Here is an 18,809-nt window from a genome sequence, read left to right on the forward strand (position 1 = left end):
CAAATGTATCCCAGGGGCCTGACTCTGCACCTTGCCAGCACTCAGTAGTGTTGGCTTTCTTTCAGGAGCAAGTGCATTAGCCATGGAAGTGGCTTCTCTCCTGCTGGGTCATGCAGATGTTTCACCTGAACATCTGCCCTGCTCCCTGAGCTTCTGGCAGCTGCTGTGGGTGTATTTAGCACTAACATTTTTGTTTATTCATGAGGCTTTCGTCAGGGTGAAACTAATGTCTGGTGTCAGTTCTGAATCTTTAAATCCAAAGTGACTTGATATACCAAGATAAACTCCTCTTTATATCTCTGCCACTGTCAGCATGCTGAGTCTGGCCCTTTGCAGCTATATACAGCTGAGCTTAACAAATTATCCCAAGATCCAATTTACAAGTAGAAGCCCTTAGCCTGGATGTAGCTCAGCCTCTAGGGCTTGTAGAGAGAGCAGTCACAGCAGCTGCTTTCCCCTCCTCTCTCTACTTTGTATCTCGTGAGAGCATCTCTCCAGCTGGGACTGTGCAGGGGGTTGGACTAGCTGAGTTCAGAGGATGTGCAGCTGGAAACTAGGCTGGACTCCATCACCAATAGACCATGTTGCAGACGGATAAGTGACCTGTCTGGCTCTCAGGAACTCCAGCTCTTCCAATTTCCCTTGCAGTGGGCTTTCCTCTCATTCCAGCACTTTTCTTGAGCCTCTGTGTACAGGGTTTCCTTGGTTATCCCATCATTGCCCAGTCCAGTGGTGTCAAAAGGGTGTCAGAGGTATAGATGTCAGAGGGTGCAGCATAAACTGCTGTGCTCACTGTCCTACGTCACCAGCTCACTTGGTCTTTCTTATCTTGTTACAGCTGAACAAGCTGGAGGAGGCAGCAAATGCAGCTCACACCTTCTTTATGGCAAACCCTGAGCACATGGAGATACAACAGGACATCGAGAACTACAAGACCACATCAGGGAAAGTCAGCTTGATTGACCGGGAGGCCAGGCAGCACATGGTGAGTCTGAGCTAAAGAGGTGCCTGTGTGAAGTGTCAGGCGGTCTGGAGAGATCTACGAGGCCAAGAGAGCATCATCTAATGAATGGGGAGATTATTTCTGAGGTCCATATTACAATACTGCAAAATAAACTCTCCCTTTCAGCGCTATCCTTTAAGACAAGCCAGCTCCTGCTTTTTCAGGTACTCTGCTCTTTGTTCGATGGCTGTGTCCCCAGCCTGGTCCATCTCTTCAGGGAGCTCTGGGGTCATCCATGGCTGAGAACATGCACCAGCAGGCAGCTTTGTTGGATGCCTCATGGGCACTGACGGACAGGTCTTGGTTTACGTGTGTTTCTTTTGAGCTGGGTTCTCCCACCTTGGCAGGGTACATGCACGTGAGTGGCTGTGAGGGTGCAGGTTGGCAGGCAGGAGAGTGACAGATTTTTCTGCCTCCCCAAAGCAAAAGCCCAACACAAATGCCAGGGCCACCCCCAACTTTCTGATTTCAGAAGACATAAGGAAGCAGGAATGGCTGTTTGGTGTAATTAATGGAGGTGCTCGTTAGGGGCCGTTCTAAGACAGATCTGCCTGGGTCAAGAGCAGTCTTTTCCCTTAGCATTCAGCTTAGTTGTTGGGTAGGAGGGTAAAAAACAAAGAATGTTTTTTCACATAATACATAATCCAGCAGTGGCACTGAGGATTCCCTAAGTATGGAGGAGTTCAGAAGAGCATTTAGACAGCTTTACGAGGTTCCACTGGTCCAAAAGTCCACTGATGGCTTAGACATGGTTTGGTACACACTGCTTACATCTGGTAGGTACCTGGGGAGATCATTGTGTCCCTGCCTGCTTGTACCTTCTTTTGAGAAGCACCTGTAATTGGCAAGGGCAGGATGCTGTGATCCAAGCGGTGTAGCCCACTCACAGTCTTCTCTTCTGCCTACCTACTTTGCAGGAGGACTACAGTGCTGGAGTAAAGCACTACGACAAAGAGGAATACGAGCTGGCCATTGAGTTCTTGGAGCGTGCACTGAAAGGGTACTACTCCGAGGATGAAGACTGCCAGATCATGTGCGAGGGACCTCAGAGATTTGAGGAGCACGAGTACCTGGAATATAAGGCTGGCCTCTATGAAGCTATTGCAGGTGAGATCATCTTGTACCTTTAGAGTTCTCTCCCTTGGCCCTGCGATTATTTTAATTATTAAGCTTGGGCCTTTGACTGGATTTGGTGAAGCATCTTCCTTTCCATCACTGCAGCTGGTGAGTAATGCTGCAAGAGGCACTTGAAAGGCAAGAAAATGCAAATCCAGAGGGCAGGGAACCAGAACATCTCGTTTTGGTCTTGAACAGAAGTTGGGCTAGAAGAATTGCATTTTCAGATGTGTGGAGCATTTGCAGCTTTCCTCTAAGAGCTGGAAGTATAGGTGCTTTAACATAAACTGCCTCAGTTTCCCCGTGTACACGGTCTCACATATCTCACTGGGATCTAGACGTTGCTGGCCTCTGTATTTTCTCTGTTTGCCAGTGTATATGAAGAGAGCAGCAGAGTCCTCTTGGCCATGCTCCAGATGTCCAGGAAAGTTGCCAAAAAGGCTCAGAATATAGATAGTGTATGGAAAAAAGGGATGGATTTGTCATTAGTGGAGGCCCATCTAATTATGATCTTGACTGAGATCTCTGGAGAGAATTGAACGTTGCTATGTAATCTTCAGATTTGCATGTGTGGCTCTGAGCCAGAGGGGATTAAAACAGTTCATTCTCGGTAGAAATGAGATTACATTTAATTAGTCGTAAGGGAAAGAAGAGCAATAAATTAAGGTTTGTTTGGTGACAGAAATCTTATTTATCTGCTCATGGTCTTGGAGTCACATCAGGCTCTGGAGTTTCGCTTCTTGTGTGGAAAATACTTTACTCAGATGCAGATTGTTTTTTGGTTTTGCATAATTCTGTTTGTGTCGAGACGGGAAATCTAATTGAAACAACCAAGATGAGAAACCACCAACATACCGGATGGGAAACTGCCTTTGTTGGGTTTATTTACCCATGCAAAAAATTTGAGAAGTGTTGTAAGGGCTGAACTAGTACTAGCGTAGCTGTCAGCTGATCAAGCCTGCTGTTAAAGCTGTGACCAGGAAGACCAAGGACCATAACAAACCCTCCAAGAGAGCAGCCTTCAGTGGCAAAGAAAACCTACCTTCCTTCTCACTGAAAGCTGCTTGCTGCTCGTCAAACAGGTTTTGGTCTCTGTTAAATTGTTTCCGTGCTGTTCAAATCGAGTGTAGCTCCGGTGAGCAGAGAAGATATTTCTGCGCTGAGCCATATGGAGCACAGATGTGGTCATGGTGTGGTCACTTGGGAGCGAGACCAAGCTGGATGGTCTCAGCAAAGTGCTGTGACTTGGCTAGGTCAGATATGCCTGGGAACAACAACTCCAAACCCAGAGCCATTCAGGGAAGTGAAGGCACACAGAGAGAAATAAGATAAGTAGTGCTACTGCATTGCTATAGGGAACTACGTGGTTCCGTACAGGACAGCATAATCCAGAGTTTACCCCTGGGTCCAGGGCACTCAGCCCCAGATGTTTCAGCAGGAAACACCAAGAAAAGAGAGTTTAAGTTTCTTCAAAATGCATTTCTCATTTCAATCCCAAGCTGACTGGTCAGCTGTGCTGCTGCAGGAGGTTGAAACACTCTCGCTCTCACCTCTCCACCCCAGGGACAGATGCATTTCAGTGAACTGATTCCAGTCTATGTAGCCTGTTTCTGAAGGCACCTTGACAGTACCAAGGAAAAGCAGTGCTTCTCAGTGATGGATTATTCCAGGTCTAGGATGCTTAAATAGGTTTAAATTACAACATTTTTTATGTCCTTTTCCTTCTTGCTTTGCTTAATGTAATACCCTGGATGTGTATGGTAAATCAGATAACTACTCGGACTACCTGCCCAGAGCAAATGGGGACTGTTTTGAGTTTCCACTTGCTTTCATTGCAAATTCCTCAGGCTGTTTTTTTGGCAGCTCTGAGAAATGCTTTGGTAGCTGAGCATATGGTTGTTTTTTTTCAAGCCTGTGTTTGTTTCTTAAGATTTTTAATGGTGTACAGAGACAGAGCAAGCAAAGGAGATTTGTAAGCGCATTGCAGCAAAGGCTCCAAACTGGAATCAGATGTCAGTGTTGGCTTCAAAATTGTACAGCTGATACAACGCTTATATTGTGGACTCCCACCAATTAAGAAACCTTGCTAATGGCAGAAGTTTACCATGTGCTTGCATTTCCCTGGGAAATACCTCATCTTTGAGAAGCAGCAGACACGGGGATTGTGCTGCCAATATTTGCACCTCAGACCTTTCAGACTCATTGTGCTGGTGCCTTGCTCTGCCAGGCTTGAGAAGCTGCAACCACCCCTCTTACCTAGACCTCCCCATGCCCTCGGGAGCTTTCTTGCTGCAGAAAGGAGAGGATTAAAGATGAGCTGAAGGAAGGGGGTGTGGAGATGGCTTTCATGTGGCAGCACACGTGGCCACCCTTGTCTTCGCATCTCCGCTTGCAGTGTGGGTGTCTTTGCCTTCGGTTTTGCGCTTGGGGTTGAAGAGCTACCTGCCACCTGCACGTCCCTGCACCCATCCAGCTTTCCTGGGCAGAAGCAGCAGCTCCCGGCACCTAAAAGAGATGCTCAGGCTCCCTCTACAGATGACAGAAGGAGAAAGGCGTTTCTCAAGGGGGTAAAAGCATGACAGCAGCTCTCTGTTGACTTTGGGAAGGAGTCTGAGCTCTTCCTCTAGATGCACAGTCACCTGCTGGACCAGAGCAGCATGAGTTGCATGTCTCTCAGTTGGGGAGGTTTAACCTTTGTCTGTCCCCGTCTCAGCACCGTCACCATCCTTCTCAGTTCAGAACATCTCTCTCTTTTCTTGACAGACCACTACATGCAAGTCCTGGCCTGCAAACATGACTGTGTCCGAGAGCTCGCCACGCGTTCAGGCCGTATCTCGCCCATCGAAAATTTCCTTCCCCTCCATTATGACTACTTGCAGTTTGCCTATTACAGAGGTAAAGGCTATTTTTCTGTTCCTAGTAGCGCTTGCTGAGTTTTGCTACATTTTGTACAAGTTTGAATTGTTTCATGTGGAAATCAGGATATATCCCCATGTTGTCTGCGCTACAGTGATGCAGTGGTGTGGTCTGAAAGGGCCAGGAAGCAAGGAGCGTTGGAAATTGTCTCTTCAAAAGTTAGCTTGACTGAAATGCAATTTACGTATTTTTGTGAAAGTTTTATATCATCAGTCAGGTTTTAAAACCCCAACTTTTAGCTTAAACATTATTCTTCTTTAAATAAATCATGCTTTTTTAGGGTCCTTTCATTTGCCTTTTGATATTAAAGGTCTGGGGATTTATATGTTTCACATTTTCTGAAACCAATTAATACATTTTCTAAGTTAATATATAACAGATATACAAGTCAGGCCAAGCTTACCCCAAGATGCCAATTTTTCCTAATTTTAAGATTCTCAGTAAAGTTGCAGGAGTCGGCAGCATTGCAAAATATCAGGAGTTGGCAGTGATAGAAAATACTGCCCGTTGTGTGGTCCTGTATGGTATTTTACTATGTTCTGTGGCAGAAAAGAAAACTGAGACAGAATTCTGCTATCTCAGGCTTGTGCTAAGAGCTCTTTCCTGAAAAGGGCAGAACGTGTGAGGGTCAAAATTGGTACTGGAACATAAAGCTTCTTCATTTGTCAATGCAATGGGAAGAAAGCTTGAGGAGTCAGCAGCATTTTGTGTGTGGTGTACAGGCTTTTTTTATTCCTCGGCCCGATTAGAGGTTTAATGTGGTGGGTAACCCCCCCCAGAGCCCTGAGAGACGCTGCACAGAAGAGAGGCGGTTTGCTGCCGGACAGCATCCACATCCTGCCCATCCAGCGGGATCCAGTTTGGATACTATCCAACCTGTGCATGACTGTAGAGAAGTTGTATCTATGTGCCTCAGTTTCCCTGTCAATGAAATGGAGTAGTTAAGACAAAGTTGCATCAAAAGAGCCTTGTAAAGTGCTGGGCTCACCCTCCAGCCGATGGAGAGCTCAGGCTGTGCCCTCCCCCTCTGCGGGCTGCCCTCCCTGACTCTGCCCTGCCGTGCTCTGTGTGAGCCCCCAGCTCTGCTGGTGGGGCTGCGCCTCCTCTGCCCCCCTGACAACTGTTGTGTTGCCTCCCAGTTGGTGACTACGTAAAAGCCCTGGAGTGTGCCAAGACCTACCTCCTCTTCCACCCAGACGATGAAGATGTCTTGGAGAATGCAGGTTATTATGAGGGCCTCTTGGAAGGTACAGTGGATCCACACACCATCAAACCCAGAAAGGTGAGAGTGAGTGTCATCTAAGAGCCCTTGGCGGGAGGCTTTAACAAAAGCATCAGCTGGAAATAAAAGCAGCTTGGCAGCTTTCCCACAGTAGGACCACTCTGAAAACAGATGCGGAGATGCTGGACCAACTGGCGATGCAAATTGTCAGGGTGCAAGTCCAGAGTCACTGGTGTAGGGGGGAAGCTGGAGGGCAGCTGCTTCTTTCAGTGGAGTCTTCAGCTTAGCAAAGCCCAAGCAAGGGCAGGGAGGGCAATGACCGAGTGCCTCAACAGCACAAACCCTCCTCTCATTCAGTGCCGCAAAGGGGATGTGGAGGAGGAGTGCAATCAAGCACTGAGCAGAGGGCAACCTCCATTAAGAAAGGGCTGAGAAATATCTCTTTCCCAGGGGGAGGCTGGGATGTCAGTGTTACTCTCAAGTCACTGAGCTTGAGAGTTCAGTGCTCAGCCTGTTCTGCGGGGGGTAACTTTGCTATCACAGGGTTAGGCTGGGGTCAAACAACCAAACGGTATGTGTTCAGTCACCCAGCAGGACAGGCTTCCTCTCTGGTCCAGGCAGCCTTTATCTGTGGCCCTGGGGCTGCCTTTCTCACGATGCAGAAGAGGAGAAGTTCCTCCCATCCCATCATAGCCCTGCTGAGGCTCATTCCCCTGGCACCATAAGCAGAGGGTAGGCAGGAAATGGATTTTCCTCCACTTTGGAATTCCTTGATTTCCAGGAATATCAAGGTGAATTTGATAAAAGTCTAAAAACGAGAAGGGAAGTGATGAAAAAGAAAACAAGAACAATTATCGTTTCTCCTTGCAAAGTGAGTCTAGGAAAAAACCTGAAGTTGACAAAAACATTTCATTGTTTCCAGTGTTTTGAAGTTTTCCATTAAAAAGAAAATAATTTTTGCTTTGCAAAGTAATTTTCTAAAAGAACCCCCCCCAGTGTTTTGTTTACAAATTCTTAAAAAAAAAGGCCCTCTGATGGATGATTTCCAGCTTGCTGTGCTTTGTGGTCCCTGTCGGAGTGCCCTGAGTGTCACAGGCTGCGATGCTGCAGCCCACCCACCACCAGGCTGTGGGCTTTGCGCTGCGGATGGGGCACCAAGACACAGCCCAGCCAGGGTCCCTGCTCTGCCAGCCTGGACCTGCCTCCTGTTCTGGAGCTGGGCCTTCTCTGGCCAGCCTCTTGCCCAGGTATCTAGATGCTTTCCAAGGTGCTCAGCACTTTCTGCCAGCTGTGGACATGTATTTTGGGTATTCAGGCTTCCTGAATGGTTGCTGAACACCTCCCCTTCTGTAACATGGTGAGTGGCTCAGCCCTGTGTCCAGGGTTGGTCTAAGGCATGATCCAAGGATCCCTTGCCCCACAGGATCTGTGGTGTTGCAGGAAAAGCAAACCCCTCTTGAAGCAGAGGTGTGTTGCCTGTGTCACGTGCAAGATAGATGTGCAACTGTTCCCCTTTTCCTCTTCTTTTCAGGAAGCAAAAACGCTGCTGCGGCGCCATAAGCTGGAGTCTCACCTCTTGCAGGTGGCTGCAGCCGGCCTGGGATACACCTACACAGAGCCGGTAATGCCTGGGTCTGCTATGGCAAGGACCTTTAGGAGCTGCAGGACCAGCTCCCCCCTTCCCATTCCTATAAAGCGAGTCCTGTGTAGGTGACTCAGGACCTGGGTCTTTGTCTGGTTTGTTCCCTATGGGAAAGTGGCAGAGCAAGGAAGGCAGCCGTTCCCAGGGTGAAGGAGGTGCAGGCGCAGCCTAGTCCCTCTCTCCTGCCGTGGTGTCTGGCTGTGTCTCAGCCACTGCTGTGGTGGTGGGGTGGGACAGAGAAGGCTGGGCAAGCCAGACTCCCTCTGTACTCACCATATAATGCCATTTGGGTTGGGGTTACGTTTTCAGTTTGATGACTCCAGGCAATTGCCCAAAGTTGTGTGGGATGGTTCCATACTAGAGAGGCTGCCTGATGTCCCCGGGTGCAAGGCAGAGCGGGTAGTTTCCTGGTTTCAGCAGGAGCATTAAATTAAGAAGCATGACCACTCTCTTTTCCCACAGAACTACTGGAACAGGTACGGCGCCCGCCAGGATGAGCACAGGTGAGCCACCACCCACCTCAGGTGAAACCACAGTGGGGTGAAGGGGATGTGCCCATGATGGGGTACCAGCCTGCCACTTACAGGGTGCTGCCCATCCATGCCAGCACACCATCATGGTGGAATTAGGGCCCTTTGCCCCTTACCATTACAAACATTCCCACAAGCACCTTATTTTAGCTGAGTGCCTCAAAACTAGAAAGGTTCTAGAGGGAACTTGGTCAATAAGGCAAGTGGTGCTGTTCCAGTTTGTTGGTGTCTGTGTGTTGCTGGTGAAACTGTTGTTCCCATTTCCAGAAAAACTCAGTTTGCCACAGGACAGGGTGGGGGCTGCTACTTGTATGGTTGTGATATTTGCACAAAGTACCAGTTTGCCCATTTTTCCCATGTATTGGTTTCTGAAGAGTGCAAACCAGACTGTTCCCAGAACTGGAGACCTGTGGCTAAGTCGTGATGTTCCTCTTCTCTCTTGCTCCTCAGTGTCCCATCAAGTATTAGCAGTGAACCAGAGGATGGGCCACGGCTGTCCCTGGCAAAGAAACCCATGCCAAAGCCAGATCGAGAGTTGAAGGAGGGTAAGTCTGATGAAGATGTTTCAAGAAAATCAGGTTTTCTTCTGTCACTAGAGGCTACAGACTGCAAAGGCCGGCTGCTGAGTAATGAGGGCCAATCCTGTCTGAAGAGGTTGAAGTTTTGTTTAAGAGACAGAGAAATTGTCAATGCTGTCACAGCATTTCTGGGCACTGCTCTGCTCTTGGGCTTGCTTTTCCCACCTGCTGAGCTGCTCATTAGAGAGCCATGAGATGTGGAGCTGGGTCCTGCTCACCATGGGGAAGGTAGCACCAGCAACCAGTAGTCTTTTCCCCAAGTACTTTTAAGATTTAAATGTTCCCTGTTGTCTAGGCTGCTGAAGGATGGATGCTGGAGGCATTAGGGTTTGGGAACTTTGGTTTGGCTTTGCTAAATGTGCTGGATAGCACCATATTAAAAAACATTTCTGTTTGCAGACTGGCTAGTTATTTCATGTTTTGGTTTATATCAAATCACTTGGTTTTAGGGCCTGTCGGCAGATATTTCAACTAATTTCAGCACATTTTCAGCAACCAAAGAAGATACCATAACATTTTCTACTACAGACAAGATTTCCCCCATAACAATTTTGAAAAACTGTATTGTAGCCAAATACCAAAGCATTCTCCTCACTGCAAAACAATGGCATCTCAAGCCAGGAGGCATCTTGTGTCTCTAGTGGGCCAGCTCCACAGCAGCAGGCAATTAAACCTCCCCGTAATGCAATGGATGGTTGCACTTTTTGGGGAATTTCACAGCTTTCCATGGCCCAAGTTGTCCCCAGCTGCTTAGCGTTATGTTCAGAGTATTGTTATCCCTTCCCTAGCCATACATAAAATAGGTGAATACCGCAGAAAGATGCTGTAGAGCTTGCTTAAGCCAAGCGCTGGTTGATTTATATGTGTTGGCCTGTTTGCCTTCTGTAACCAAATAATTTCAGAGTGTGTCTTTCTCTGTTTTTTCTTCTCTCTCTGCCTTTGTTCTGGTTTAGTTGCAGAATGTTTCCAGTTTACAAAGAAAACTGAAACCATTCAAAAAGAAAATGGAATTTTTGTCCATCCAGCAGCTTCCTTTCTCTTTTGTCTTTTTTTCTTTCTCTCTTTTCACTTGGAAAAAGAAAAGGCCAAAAGAGAAAACGAAAACCCCTTTTTAATTTTGTACTTCTCTTTTGTACTTTTCTCCTTCCCCCTTCCTCCTTTCTGCCATTTCCTTCACCCCCAAAAGCCCAAAAAGATCCCCAGTTTCTTGGGGTGTTTTTCACAGAGCACACACAGGGGAACGGGTCTCTCTCTTTGCTGGTGCTTAGAGGCGGTGGGGGCAAGGAAGGCAGCCAGGAGTGCGCACCAGTGTGGTACAAGGGTTCAGTGTTCACAGCACAGGGCAGCCCCCGCTGGTTCCCTGGGAGGAACAGAAGGAACTGGGGAAGTGGTGAGTGATGCCTTCCAGGTTCATCTCTCGCATGCTTACGGCTGGGGGAGAGCAACATCCGAGGGGGAGAACTCAGCCCTGAGTTGGAGAGTGCCAGGGGTCTGGAATTCAGAGTCCTGTTTCTGATCCAGCTGCATTTATAATAAATGCTATTATGGAGCAACAAGAACAGCAAAGTGAGGATGAGGAATGTCCCATCTTTTCCGGTTCCAAGAATCCTAACTTCAGCAATAAAGTTGCGGGCTAGTGGTGGGGCTCTGCCCTCAGGGTTACATGTCCTCCATAGGCCAGGGAGACCTTCCAAAACCACACAGTATGCCTCAACAGACAGGAAAAATAGTAATTATAAAAACAGTTTAACAGAGAAGTTTCCTTGTGCCACATGGTGAGAGGAGCTCTGTGGCTCTGTTTCCTCTGTTTTATTGTGGCTCTGTGACAACAGATAATTTTCCCCACAATTTAGATGCATTTCGCCCTCCTCCTGGAGAAACATCTGGTTTAGGTTTTTATTGTTGCTATTTCTTGTGTTCTCTCTCTTCGAGCAGATGAGGGGAAGAGGCTTCAGAGGATGGTGATTTAGTGGCCTTGCCACGTTTTTCTGATCAGGCAAATTTGATGGGGATGGATCCAAATTTCTTGTAAAGAGCTAATCTCTCTCTTCTTGTCTGTTCACTCAGCGTGTGGCAAAGCTCAGTCGCCCTGTATCAGGCGGGAGCCCAGCCACAGTTGTACTCCCATCCCAGGGATGCTACCTGGGACGTCCAAAATGCAACCGAGCTTCTGGTGGGCAGGGGGAGGCAGCTTGGAGGCAGGGAGAAAGGGATGGCAGGGATGACCATGGCAGCTCCTCTGCCTCTGCAGAGGATTGTCCTCAGGGTCCCCCAGCTCACCCACTCGCAGCCCCACTTCTTGGTGGAGAACAAGCGATACTTGCTGCAAGCTCGGCACTGCATTAGTTTTTCTGTGTGTGTAAGACAAAAAACCCACTGATGACAATTGCAGAGAGCAGCTTTCCATGCCAAGCTGGCAAGATCTGCACAGCTCAAATGCAATGGAAACTTATGGTTTCCATTGATGTTGGCTGCTGGGCAGGAGAGCCAAGTTAGCCAGTGTCCGTGTCTCTCATCGTGTCTCGTCAGGTTTTGGCATTTTCAGGCTGTGATCACTGCGTTTGCAAGGCAGCTAATGAGAAGGTGGAAAATGCTGATGCTCTTGCAGCAAATGGATTTAATCTCTGTGTGTTTCCATTGTTTCTCTTTCTTTTGTTGCTGATGTGAAGCTAAACTCGGCTCTCTGCTGTGAAGCTCTTTCCCTGGCAACACACCCGGGTGACTTCAGCTGGCCCTCAGCCATGGTACAAGATGTCAACGAGGCCAGGGCATGTTCGGCAGGGTTGTTTTGTGTCTCTTTCCATCAGGGGGTCCGCTTCTTTACAGCGACGTGAAGTTTGTCTACAACTCACAGCAGCTGAATGGCACCCAGCGAGTACTACTGGATAATGTCATCTCGGAGGAGCAGTGCCGAGAGCTTCACAGAGTGGCCAGTGTGAGTAGGCAATGCCCCTGCGTGGATGTGACTGCCACCTGGGCTGAGTATCTGATGCTTTCCCCAGCATCTGGCTTGTTAGAGCTGAATGTGTGATCAACCCCTGGGGAGGCTCTGGGTTCATACCTCGCTCTTGAGTCTTGCAACTGATGCCAGGATGCCCATGGAGAGCAGTCAGATGCTTCCTAACACATCCATAACTGCAGCACAGGAGCTGCTGCTCTATCTTGGGCTATTCTTGGAAACACGCTGCAAGACAGAGCCTGTGCTCTTTGCCCTTGTTGTATCTATATAGCTCCTTGCCCCGTGTTATAAACAACCCCAAAGGATGCTCATCCACAAGCCTGGTTAAGCCTTCTCATTCATGGTTAACTGAGCCTGGGAGGGATTGTGGGTGTCTGAACATCCCCGGCTGGGAGGTCGCTGGCTGTTTTCCAGCATTTCAGAATGGACTGTGTTCCTGGACAGCTGCAGCACCTGGGGGATTTGGGGAAGAGGGTGGCAGGTGCTTCTATTGCCGCTCCCCCTCTCCTGGGGAACCAGTCCACTCCTAACGTGGGTTTGTGTCCTTCAGGGGATCATGCTGGCTGGAGACGGTTACAGGGGAAAAACCTCCCCTCACACCCCGAATGAGAGATTTGAAGGAGCCACTGTCCTCAAAGCCCTCAAGGTACCATCTCCTTCCTCCTCCTCTCCCATGCCCTCCCTCCCAGCCGGTGTGTGGCACTGACCTCTCTCGCGCCTTCTCCTTGCCCAGTATGGCTATGAGGGCCGCGTCCCGCTGAAGAGTGCCCGGCTCTTCTATGATATCAGCGAGAAGGCTCGCAGGATCGTCGAGTCCTACTTCATGCTGAACTCCACGCTCTACTTCTCCTACACCCACTTGGTGTGCCGCACCGCTCTGTCTGGTGAGGGCTCAGGGGACCACCGGGGCAGGGCTGGGAGGACAGGAGGGGTCCAACCCCCCCACGGTGGGTTTACAACTGGGGGACCCAAGCCTGAGAGTAGGTCGGTTTTGCCTGACGCTTAGACTGGTGGCCAAGAGCTGGGGAAAGTCACCATCCCTAAAGCAGCAAAGGGTGGGCACTGCTGTCCCAAAGAAGCTGATTTCTGGGATGTCTCTTGTTTTTTATGTCTCCAACTTCCTCTTTTCTCCTCTCTCTTGCCTCTTCTCACTGTCCCTTCTCCTTTCCATCCCACTCCCAGCTCTCCATCTCGCTTCCCTGCAGTAAGGAACAGGGAGAGCTGTGCAGATCTGAGTCCTCAGATGTTGCCTTTTCTCCCCAGCCTTGCCTTTCCTCCTCTCACCTGTGAACATCGCCTGGAGTGGGGTCGGGGCAGGCTGCCACCCTGGGAAGAACCCCACACACCATGGCATTTCCATCTCATCCACCCCTTCTCCTTCCCCCTTCCTCCACATGGTCCTGCCTAGGCCAGCAGGAGAGGAGGAATGACCTGAGCCACCCCATCCATGCTGACAACTGCCTCTTGGACCCTGAGGCCAATGAGTGCTGGAAGGAGCCTCCTGCCTACACCTTTCGGGATTACAGGTAGGAAGGAAGGAAGGAAACAAAGGGGGAGCTGCTCCCAAGGGCACCCAGGGACCCCCTGGAGATCCAGCAGGTAGTTTCTGCTGGCAACAAGCATCGTGGCTAAGCTTCAAGGCAGAGTTTTAACTCTAATGCCTCTGGGATATTTCAGGGTCAGGAGATCCCAGCTGTGGCCCACAGCACTGTGTCTCTGTCAGGTGTTTTTGGTGCAGAACAGGAGGGTGAGAGCTGGTAGGACCCAGGGGACATTTTAAGAATTGTTCCCTAGGCGAGAACTGCTGGTGCTCAGCTGTGGCTCTGAAATGGGTGTACCTTGGGTAGCCCCGACCAGCCCTGCAGTGGGTCCTCTCCCGCTCTGGCATCCCCCACCCACATCTTGGTGTGGGATCTGTCCTGGGGGTCGGGTCAGCCGTGAGCCCTCCCTGCTGCTCCCCTCAACGACGGTCTTGTGCTTCCTCCCCTAGTGCCCTCCTGTATATGAATGCAGATTTCGAAGGAGGCGAGTTCATTTTCACTGAGATGGATGCCAAAACTGTGACGGTAAGTCAGTGCTGTGGACCAAATGTTGTTCGTTGGCAGCCCGTGCTCAGGGGCTCTGGGGTCCCCCAGGCAGCCTGTGGCTCCTACCGTGCAAACAGCCCATACAAAAACTTGCTGTCAGAGGTGCACAGACCTCTTCCACTCCCAGAGGCTGTGCAGAGCTGGAAGCCTGCAGATCAGGGCTTTGCACCACCCCTGCACAGGCTGAGGGAGGGCTGATGGTTGTCCCTGCCTGGAGGACTGCTGAGCTCCCACCCCATCTCGTGGCCGAACATGAAGCGATGCCTCCATACATAGGCAGTGCCTGGCCCAGGTCTCTTGCTCCAGAGTGGCTCACAGCAGTGGACATCAGTCCCTGAGACGGATGGGGCACAGGCACGAGCCCCCAGCTCTGTGTGGGGTCATTAGGGAAGCCAGGCACCCCCTCCATGACTGGACAGAGGGTCTGGGCGCCATGCTGGGGCTCTGAAGTCCGGTAGATGCTGGAGGGTAGACTGTGTCTACCTAAGTGCCTGAGGGCTGATTTGGTTGGTACTTCTGCTGCTGAGGTCCTGCAGGATACCTCTTGTGAACTCAGCAGAGAGAAGAAGGGCATTTCACAGCCCATGCCAGGGTTAGCCTGAACCTTCCTGGAGTTATCCGTGGCTCTCTTCTTTTGCCATAGCTGGTCACCTGCAGGCTTTGCAAGAACTGCGTGCCACCATCTCCTTTGTGTGTGACACCTGCACAGCAGGACCAAGCCTCACACCTCCCTATTTACCCCGCACATTTTTGCAGCCATGCCCAGAGCTCTGCATGTCCTCCAGAGCAGCTCACTGGGGTGATGCAGAGATGCCCAGTAAGGTCTCAGGCCCTGGACCACGGCAAGCCCAGACAAGGCCAGTGCGTGCAGCCATGCTGCTCCTTGCCACCCTGGTGTTGCCTGTTTTCCCACAGGCCTCCATCAAGCCCAAGTGTGGGCGAATGATCAGCTTCTCATCAGGAGGTGAGAACCCCCACGGGGTGAAGGCAGTTACCAAAGGCCAGCGGTGTGCTGTGGCTCTCTGGTTCACCTTGGACCCACTGTACAGAGAGCTGGTAAGTCCATCCATTATGATATGTGGGGATCTAGAAGGGGTATCCAGCATCCCAGAGGAACCAGGACCATCTTCAGCCTCCTGTCCCAGCAGATCTGTTTTCCCCCCACTGCACGCCCTGCAGCAGCCTTCTCATCCACTGCACCATAGGGACCTGAACTGGTGGCCCCAGGGCTGACTGGTTTTCCCTGCCAGCCTTCTTTTTGAGCACGCCGGGGGTGCAGGGCTGTGTGCGGAGTGGGGTGTGGGAAGCTCTGCAGGGCTGGGCTGGCCATTTCTGACACCTAGTGGCAATAACCTGATGAACAGGGAAGTTCTCCGCAGCCATCCACAGCTCGGAGGCCGGAGCCATGTGCAGCAGCTGCTAGGTCCTCCTAGGTGGTTTGGTAGCCTGAAGTCCATGGGTCTGGGCGCCCGGATGCCTTGCAAGATCTGCGCTGTAGTGCCTTTTACCAGAGAACCTCCAGATTCTGTTTTGAAAGCGTGCTGTGCCAGCCCCTGTCTCCCTTTGATAGCAAACCTGGTCTATTAGAATAAAAGATAAAAGACCAAGCACAACTAGGTGCAGGGAGAGAGAAAAACCCTCATGCCTTTGCCTTGCGATACAGGTGCGTTGTGAGGTTTTTGGAAGAAGCTTCTTTTCAGACATGCACTTTACTGCCTCCCTGCTTTTTGGCACTAGCTGAAATTCTTCCATGCTTGGTGCACGGTAGGAGATCCGCCCTGCCCAGGGAGCTGGAAATCGACATCAATTGGACGGGACAGGAGGGGGGTGTGCTGTGGCTGTGGCTGCTAGCGAGCTGTGATAAGGGAATTGCAGTACCTCAGCTCTGCCCCAACTACTGCAGCCCCTGGAGGGAGGAGAGAACTGAGGTACAAAGTGATTTAATTAATTCTGCCCAGCAAACCGCCACCTCAGGGCCCAGGCTGTCCCCCGTCCTCTGAGCTATACTGCTGGCCCTTGGATGAGCTGCTTGCTGTGAGCCCTCCCAGCAGGCTGAGCCACGCTGAATAAGCTGGGAGCAGGCACTGAAGCTCTGCCGTTACAGTTTCTTACCTTCCCCTTTTGCAGGAGCGAATCCAAGCAGATGAAGTGATCGCCATGCTGGACCAGGAGCATCTAGGACCCAGTGAAATGAATATCAACCCAAAGGATGAGCTATGAACTAGGCCAAAGACTTTTTCTATTATATATTTATTTAATATTGTTAATCTTATTAGAACCCTTCTATTTTTGTACAGAGACGCTGTATAAATTAACAGGTTAATATGGTTGTGGATTTCAGGAGTGCCTCTTCTGTGTTTAGCACAGCTCTTGCTGGGACCCCTTATCCTGTGCCAGCATCTCCTGCTGGGGCTGACTCCGCCACCAGCAGCATTCCCTGTTCTTCTCTAGCACTTCTCAGGACTCATTCCGGCTCACTATACCCCCTTGCAGGACCTTTTTTTTTTTTTCTTTCTTAACCAGAAATAGCTGCTTTTCTTTAGCTTCTGCTAGAGAAATGTCTCAGGTGTGCTAACAGCCCAGTCTTGCTGCCCCTGCTAAGTGCTAGGCTGAAGACCGGGGCAGTGCTGCCGTGGGGGAAATGAGCATGAGTCAGTTGGGGCTGGCCTTCCCATCTTGGCATCCTTCACCCTTTGAAATAATGCTTTTTAGGGAAAAAAGCGAAGGAAACCCCAAGCCCTAGCAAAATGCATGTCTCTGTGTAGCCATGCAAAGCTGGAGTCTGGGCATTAATTCTGAGTAGAGCTTCCAGAAATCACCTGCTGGGCAGGGGCACGAGCTGTGCACAGGCATGAAGGGGTTTGATTTGCAGCTGACGCTGGTGAAACAGGGTCTGTCACGCATGTTCAGTCCCTTCTCTGGCTAATACCCTGGGATGCACGAAATAAACTGTTTCACACTTGCACCCTTTGAGCTTCCAGCCCAGTGCTGCTGCTGGTAAATTCCAAAGTTAAAATATCATCACTTCCTGGTCCATGTTGGAAAAGAGCTGAAAGACTTAGGGAAGTTACAGTGTTATGGTGTTGGATGATCATGGTGCGGCTTTGTACTCGGGATGTCCTGGCTGTGTCCTCCAGTCTGGCAGTGCAGAAGCAGATGTTCATGGTGTGGTGGCATCTATTTGCTCAGGGTATTTCTGACCCAGTTTGAGGGTGTTGCAGTGAAAGTACATGTCACATCACAAGAGATTTACTATGCCAGTAACTGCTGCTAAGCTAGTAAATCATCTCTGTCCCATCATTAAATCAAATCCTGTGCATGGGATCAGAGCAGCCACTATCTCAGTCAGAACAAGCACTAAGTCACGGAATTGCCCGTGCCCCAGACATAGGGACAGCTCTTATTTTGACCCAACAACTGCTCCTTGCTGCTAGAAAGAAGTTCCTAAAAGGCCAGTTGCAGCAATCTTCACTGTTGAATTTCTCTCTGGGAAGCACTGCAGGGATCTTGGCTGGAGTTTGCATCCCTGAGCATCTTTGCTCAGCACCCTGCAGCATTGGCACTTTCTCAGTCCTTTTCCGCTCCTCTGCCAGCTTTGGCATTCCCAGCACTTAAAATCTGCAATAGGGAATTGTCTTTTCTCTTTGTTCATGCAGCTTGTGCCTATCCAAACCTTCCAGGCTCTGAAGCACCTTCTTCCCATGCAGAGGCCGTAGACAAGGATGGCCCTTCTGTAGAGACCTCCTCAAAAACTGGTCCTGGGCAAGATAGAGGGGAGCTCAACACATCTAGAAAACAAAATGCACAGACCGGGAAGCAGGCACCATTACCACCTAGAAAGTGATGGAAGAGTTATTTGCTGCACCTCCTCCAATGTCGAATCTGCAGGGGAGAAAGCTCTGCGTGTTTCTGAGCCACCAGAGTGGTGCGTTTCTTTGAGGTTGTCTATTTCCCTTCCTCATAGACCACTGAAAAGATTTGTTGTGTTGTCTCCCCAAAGAACTTCCCACAGGTCTCTGCCTTCAGACACCCTTCCCTGCTTAAATGCTTCTTCTGTAAATGCTTAAACCCCCTTTTAAAAGCAGCTAGAGGAAAAGCTGGGGGAAAGAAGAGGAAGGCAGCTGGAGACCTGAAACACCAGTTATGCTGACCCCCTGCCTGCACCATGCTATTTCATCCAAGGCTTGACTCCTGTGTGCTGTACCTTCGGTGCAAGTTTGTGCTGCTATTCCCTGACAGCCATGTCTGCCTGAGCGCATCCTGCAGAGCTGCCCCCTCCAAGCAGCTCAGTGCAGCCCCTGCCCTCCCGGGGCTGCAGGGATCCCCCTGGCTGGTCCTCCTGGGGGGAGGCGAGGGGCTGGCACCAGTCATGGCTTGTTTGCTGCTGAGGTGGTTAGCCAGAGCTGTGTCTAAATCCAGGCGGAATAAACTAAACACAACATCTTGGCCTGTCTTTGTCTTTTTTAAGCCAAATATTAGAAGGGGAGACTGGGGGATACGCAGTTTGTCTCACGATGGTGCCTCTCCCTTTGGGGTTTCCTGCCCCAGGCCCTAGGGCACACACAGATGCCCCGTGCTGGATGAGTGTCAAGAGAACTGATGTGGACAGGACTAAGCAAACCTCTGTGTGCGCATTTGGCTGCCTGTCCATCTCCTTTGCTCTGTATCCAGCTGCCTAATAACTTACGTACCATTGGCAAGCTTCAGGCAATTTGGAGAGCAGGAGGAGGGTGTCACAGCCCCTGTGTGCTGCTGG

General features: G+C 50.2%; 1 protein-coding gene across 3 annotated transcripts in view; it reads left to right on the forward strand.

Moving 5' to 3' along the window:
• Positions 1-18,494, forward strand: part of P3H2 (prolyl 3-hydroxylase 2) — a 75,162-nt gene extending 56,668 nt beyond the window's left edge. For 2 of the 3 annotated variants that reach the window (XM_055817290.1, XM_055817292.1), the window contains exons 2-15: positions 839-985; positions 1,921-2,110; positions 4,883-5,014; positions 6,175-6,317; positions 7,789-7,878; positions 8,362-8,402; positions 8,880-8,974; positions 11,815-11,942; positions 12,517-12,612; positions 12,700-12,850; positions 13,375-13,492; positions 13,957-14,032; positions 14,969-15,109; positions 16,181-18,494. In XM_055817290.1, the coding sequence (XP_055673265.1) occupies positions 839-985; positions 1,921-2,110; positions 4,883-5,014; positions 6,175-6,317; positions 7,789-7,878; positions 8,362-8,402; positions 8,880-8,974; positions 11,815-11,942; positions 12,517-12,612; positions 12,700-12,850; positions 13,375-13,492; positions 13,957-14,032; positions 14,969-15,109; positions 16,181-16,273 (1,641 nt within the window). In that variant the 3' untranslated portion in view covers positions 16,274-18,494. Of the gene's footprint in view, positions 1-838; positions 986-1,920; positions 2,111-4,882; positions 5,015-6,174; positions 6,318-7,788; positions 7,879-8,361; positions 8,403-8,879; positions 8,975-11,814; positions 11,943-12,516; positions 12,613-12,699; positions 12,851-13,148; positions 13,243-13,374; positions 13,493-13,956; positions 14,033-14,968; positions 15,110-16,180 lie in introns of those variants that run through there. The other variant, XM_055817291.1, reaches the window with a different exon arrangement.
• The last annotated feature ends 315 nt before the right edge of the window (positions 18,495-18,809 follow it).

Source organism: Falco peregrinus, chromosome 12 (genome assembly GCF_023634155.1).
Source record: "Falco peregrinus isolate bFalPer1 chromosome 12, bFalPer1.pri, whole genome shotgun sequence".
NCBI lineage: Eukaryota > Metazoa > Chordata > Aves > Falconiformes > Falconidae > Falco > Falco peregrinus.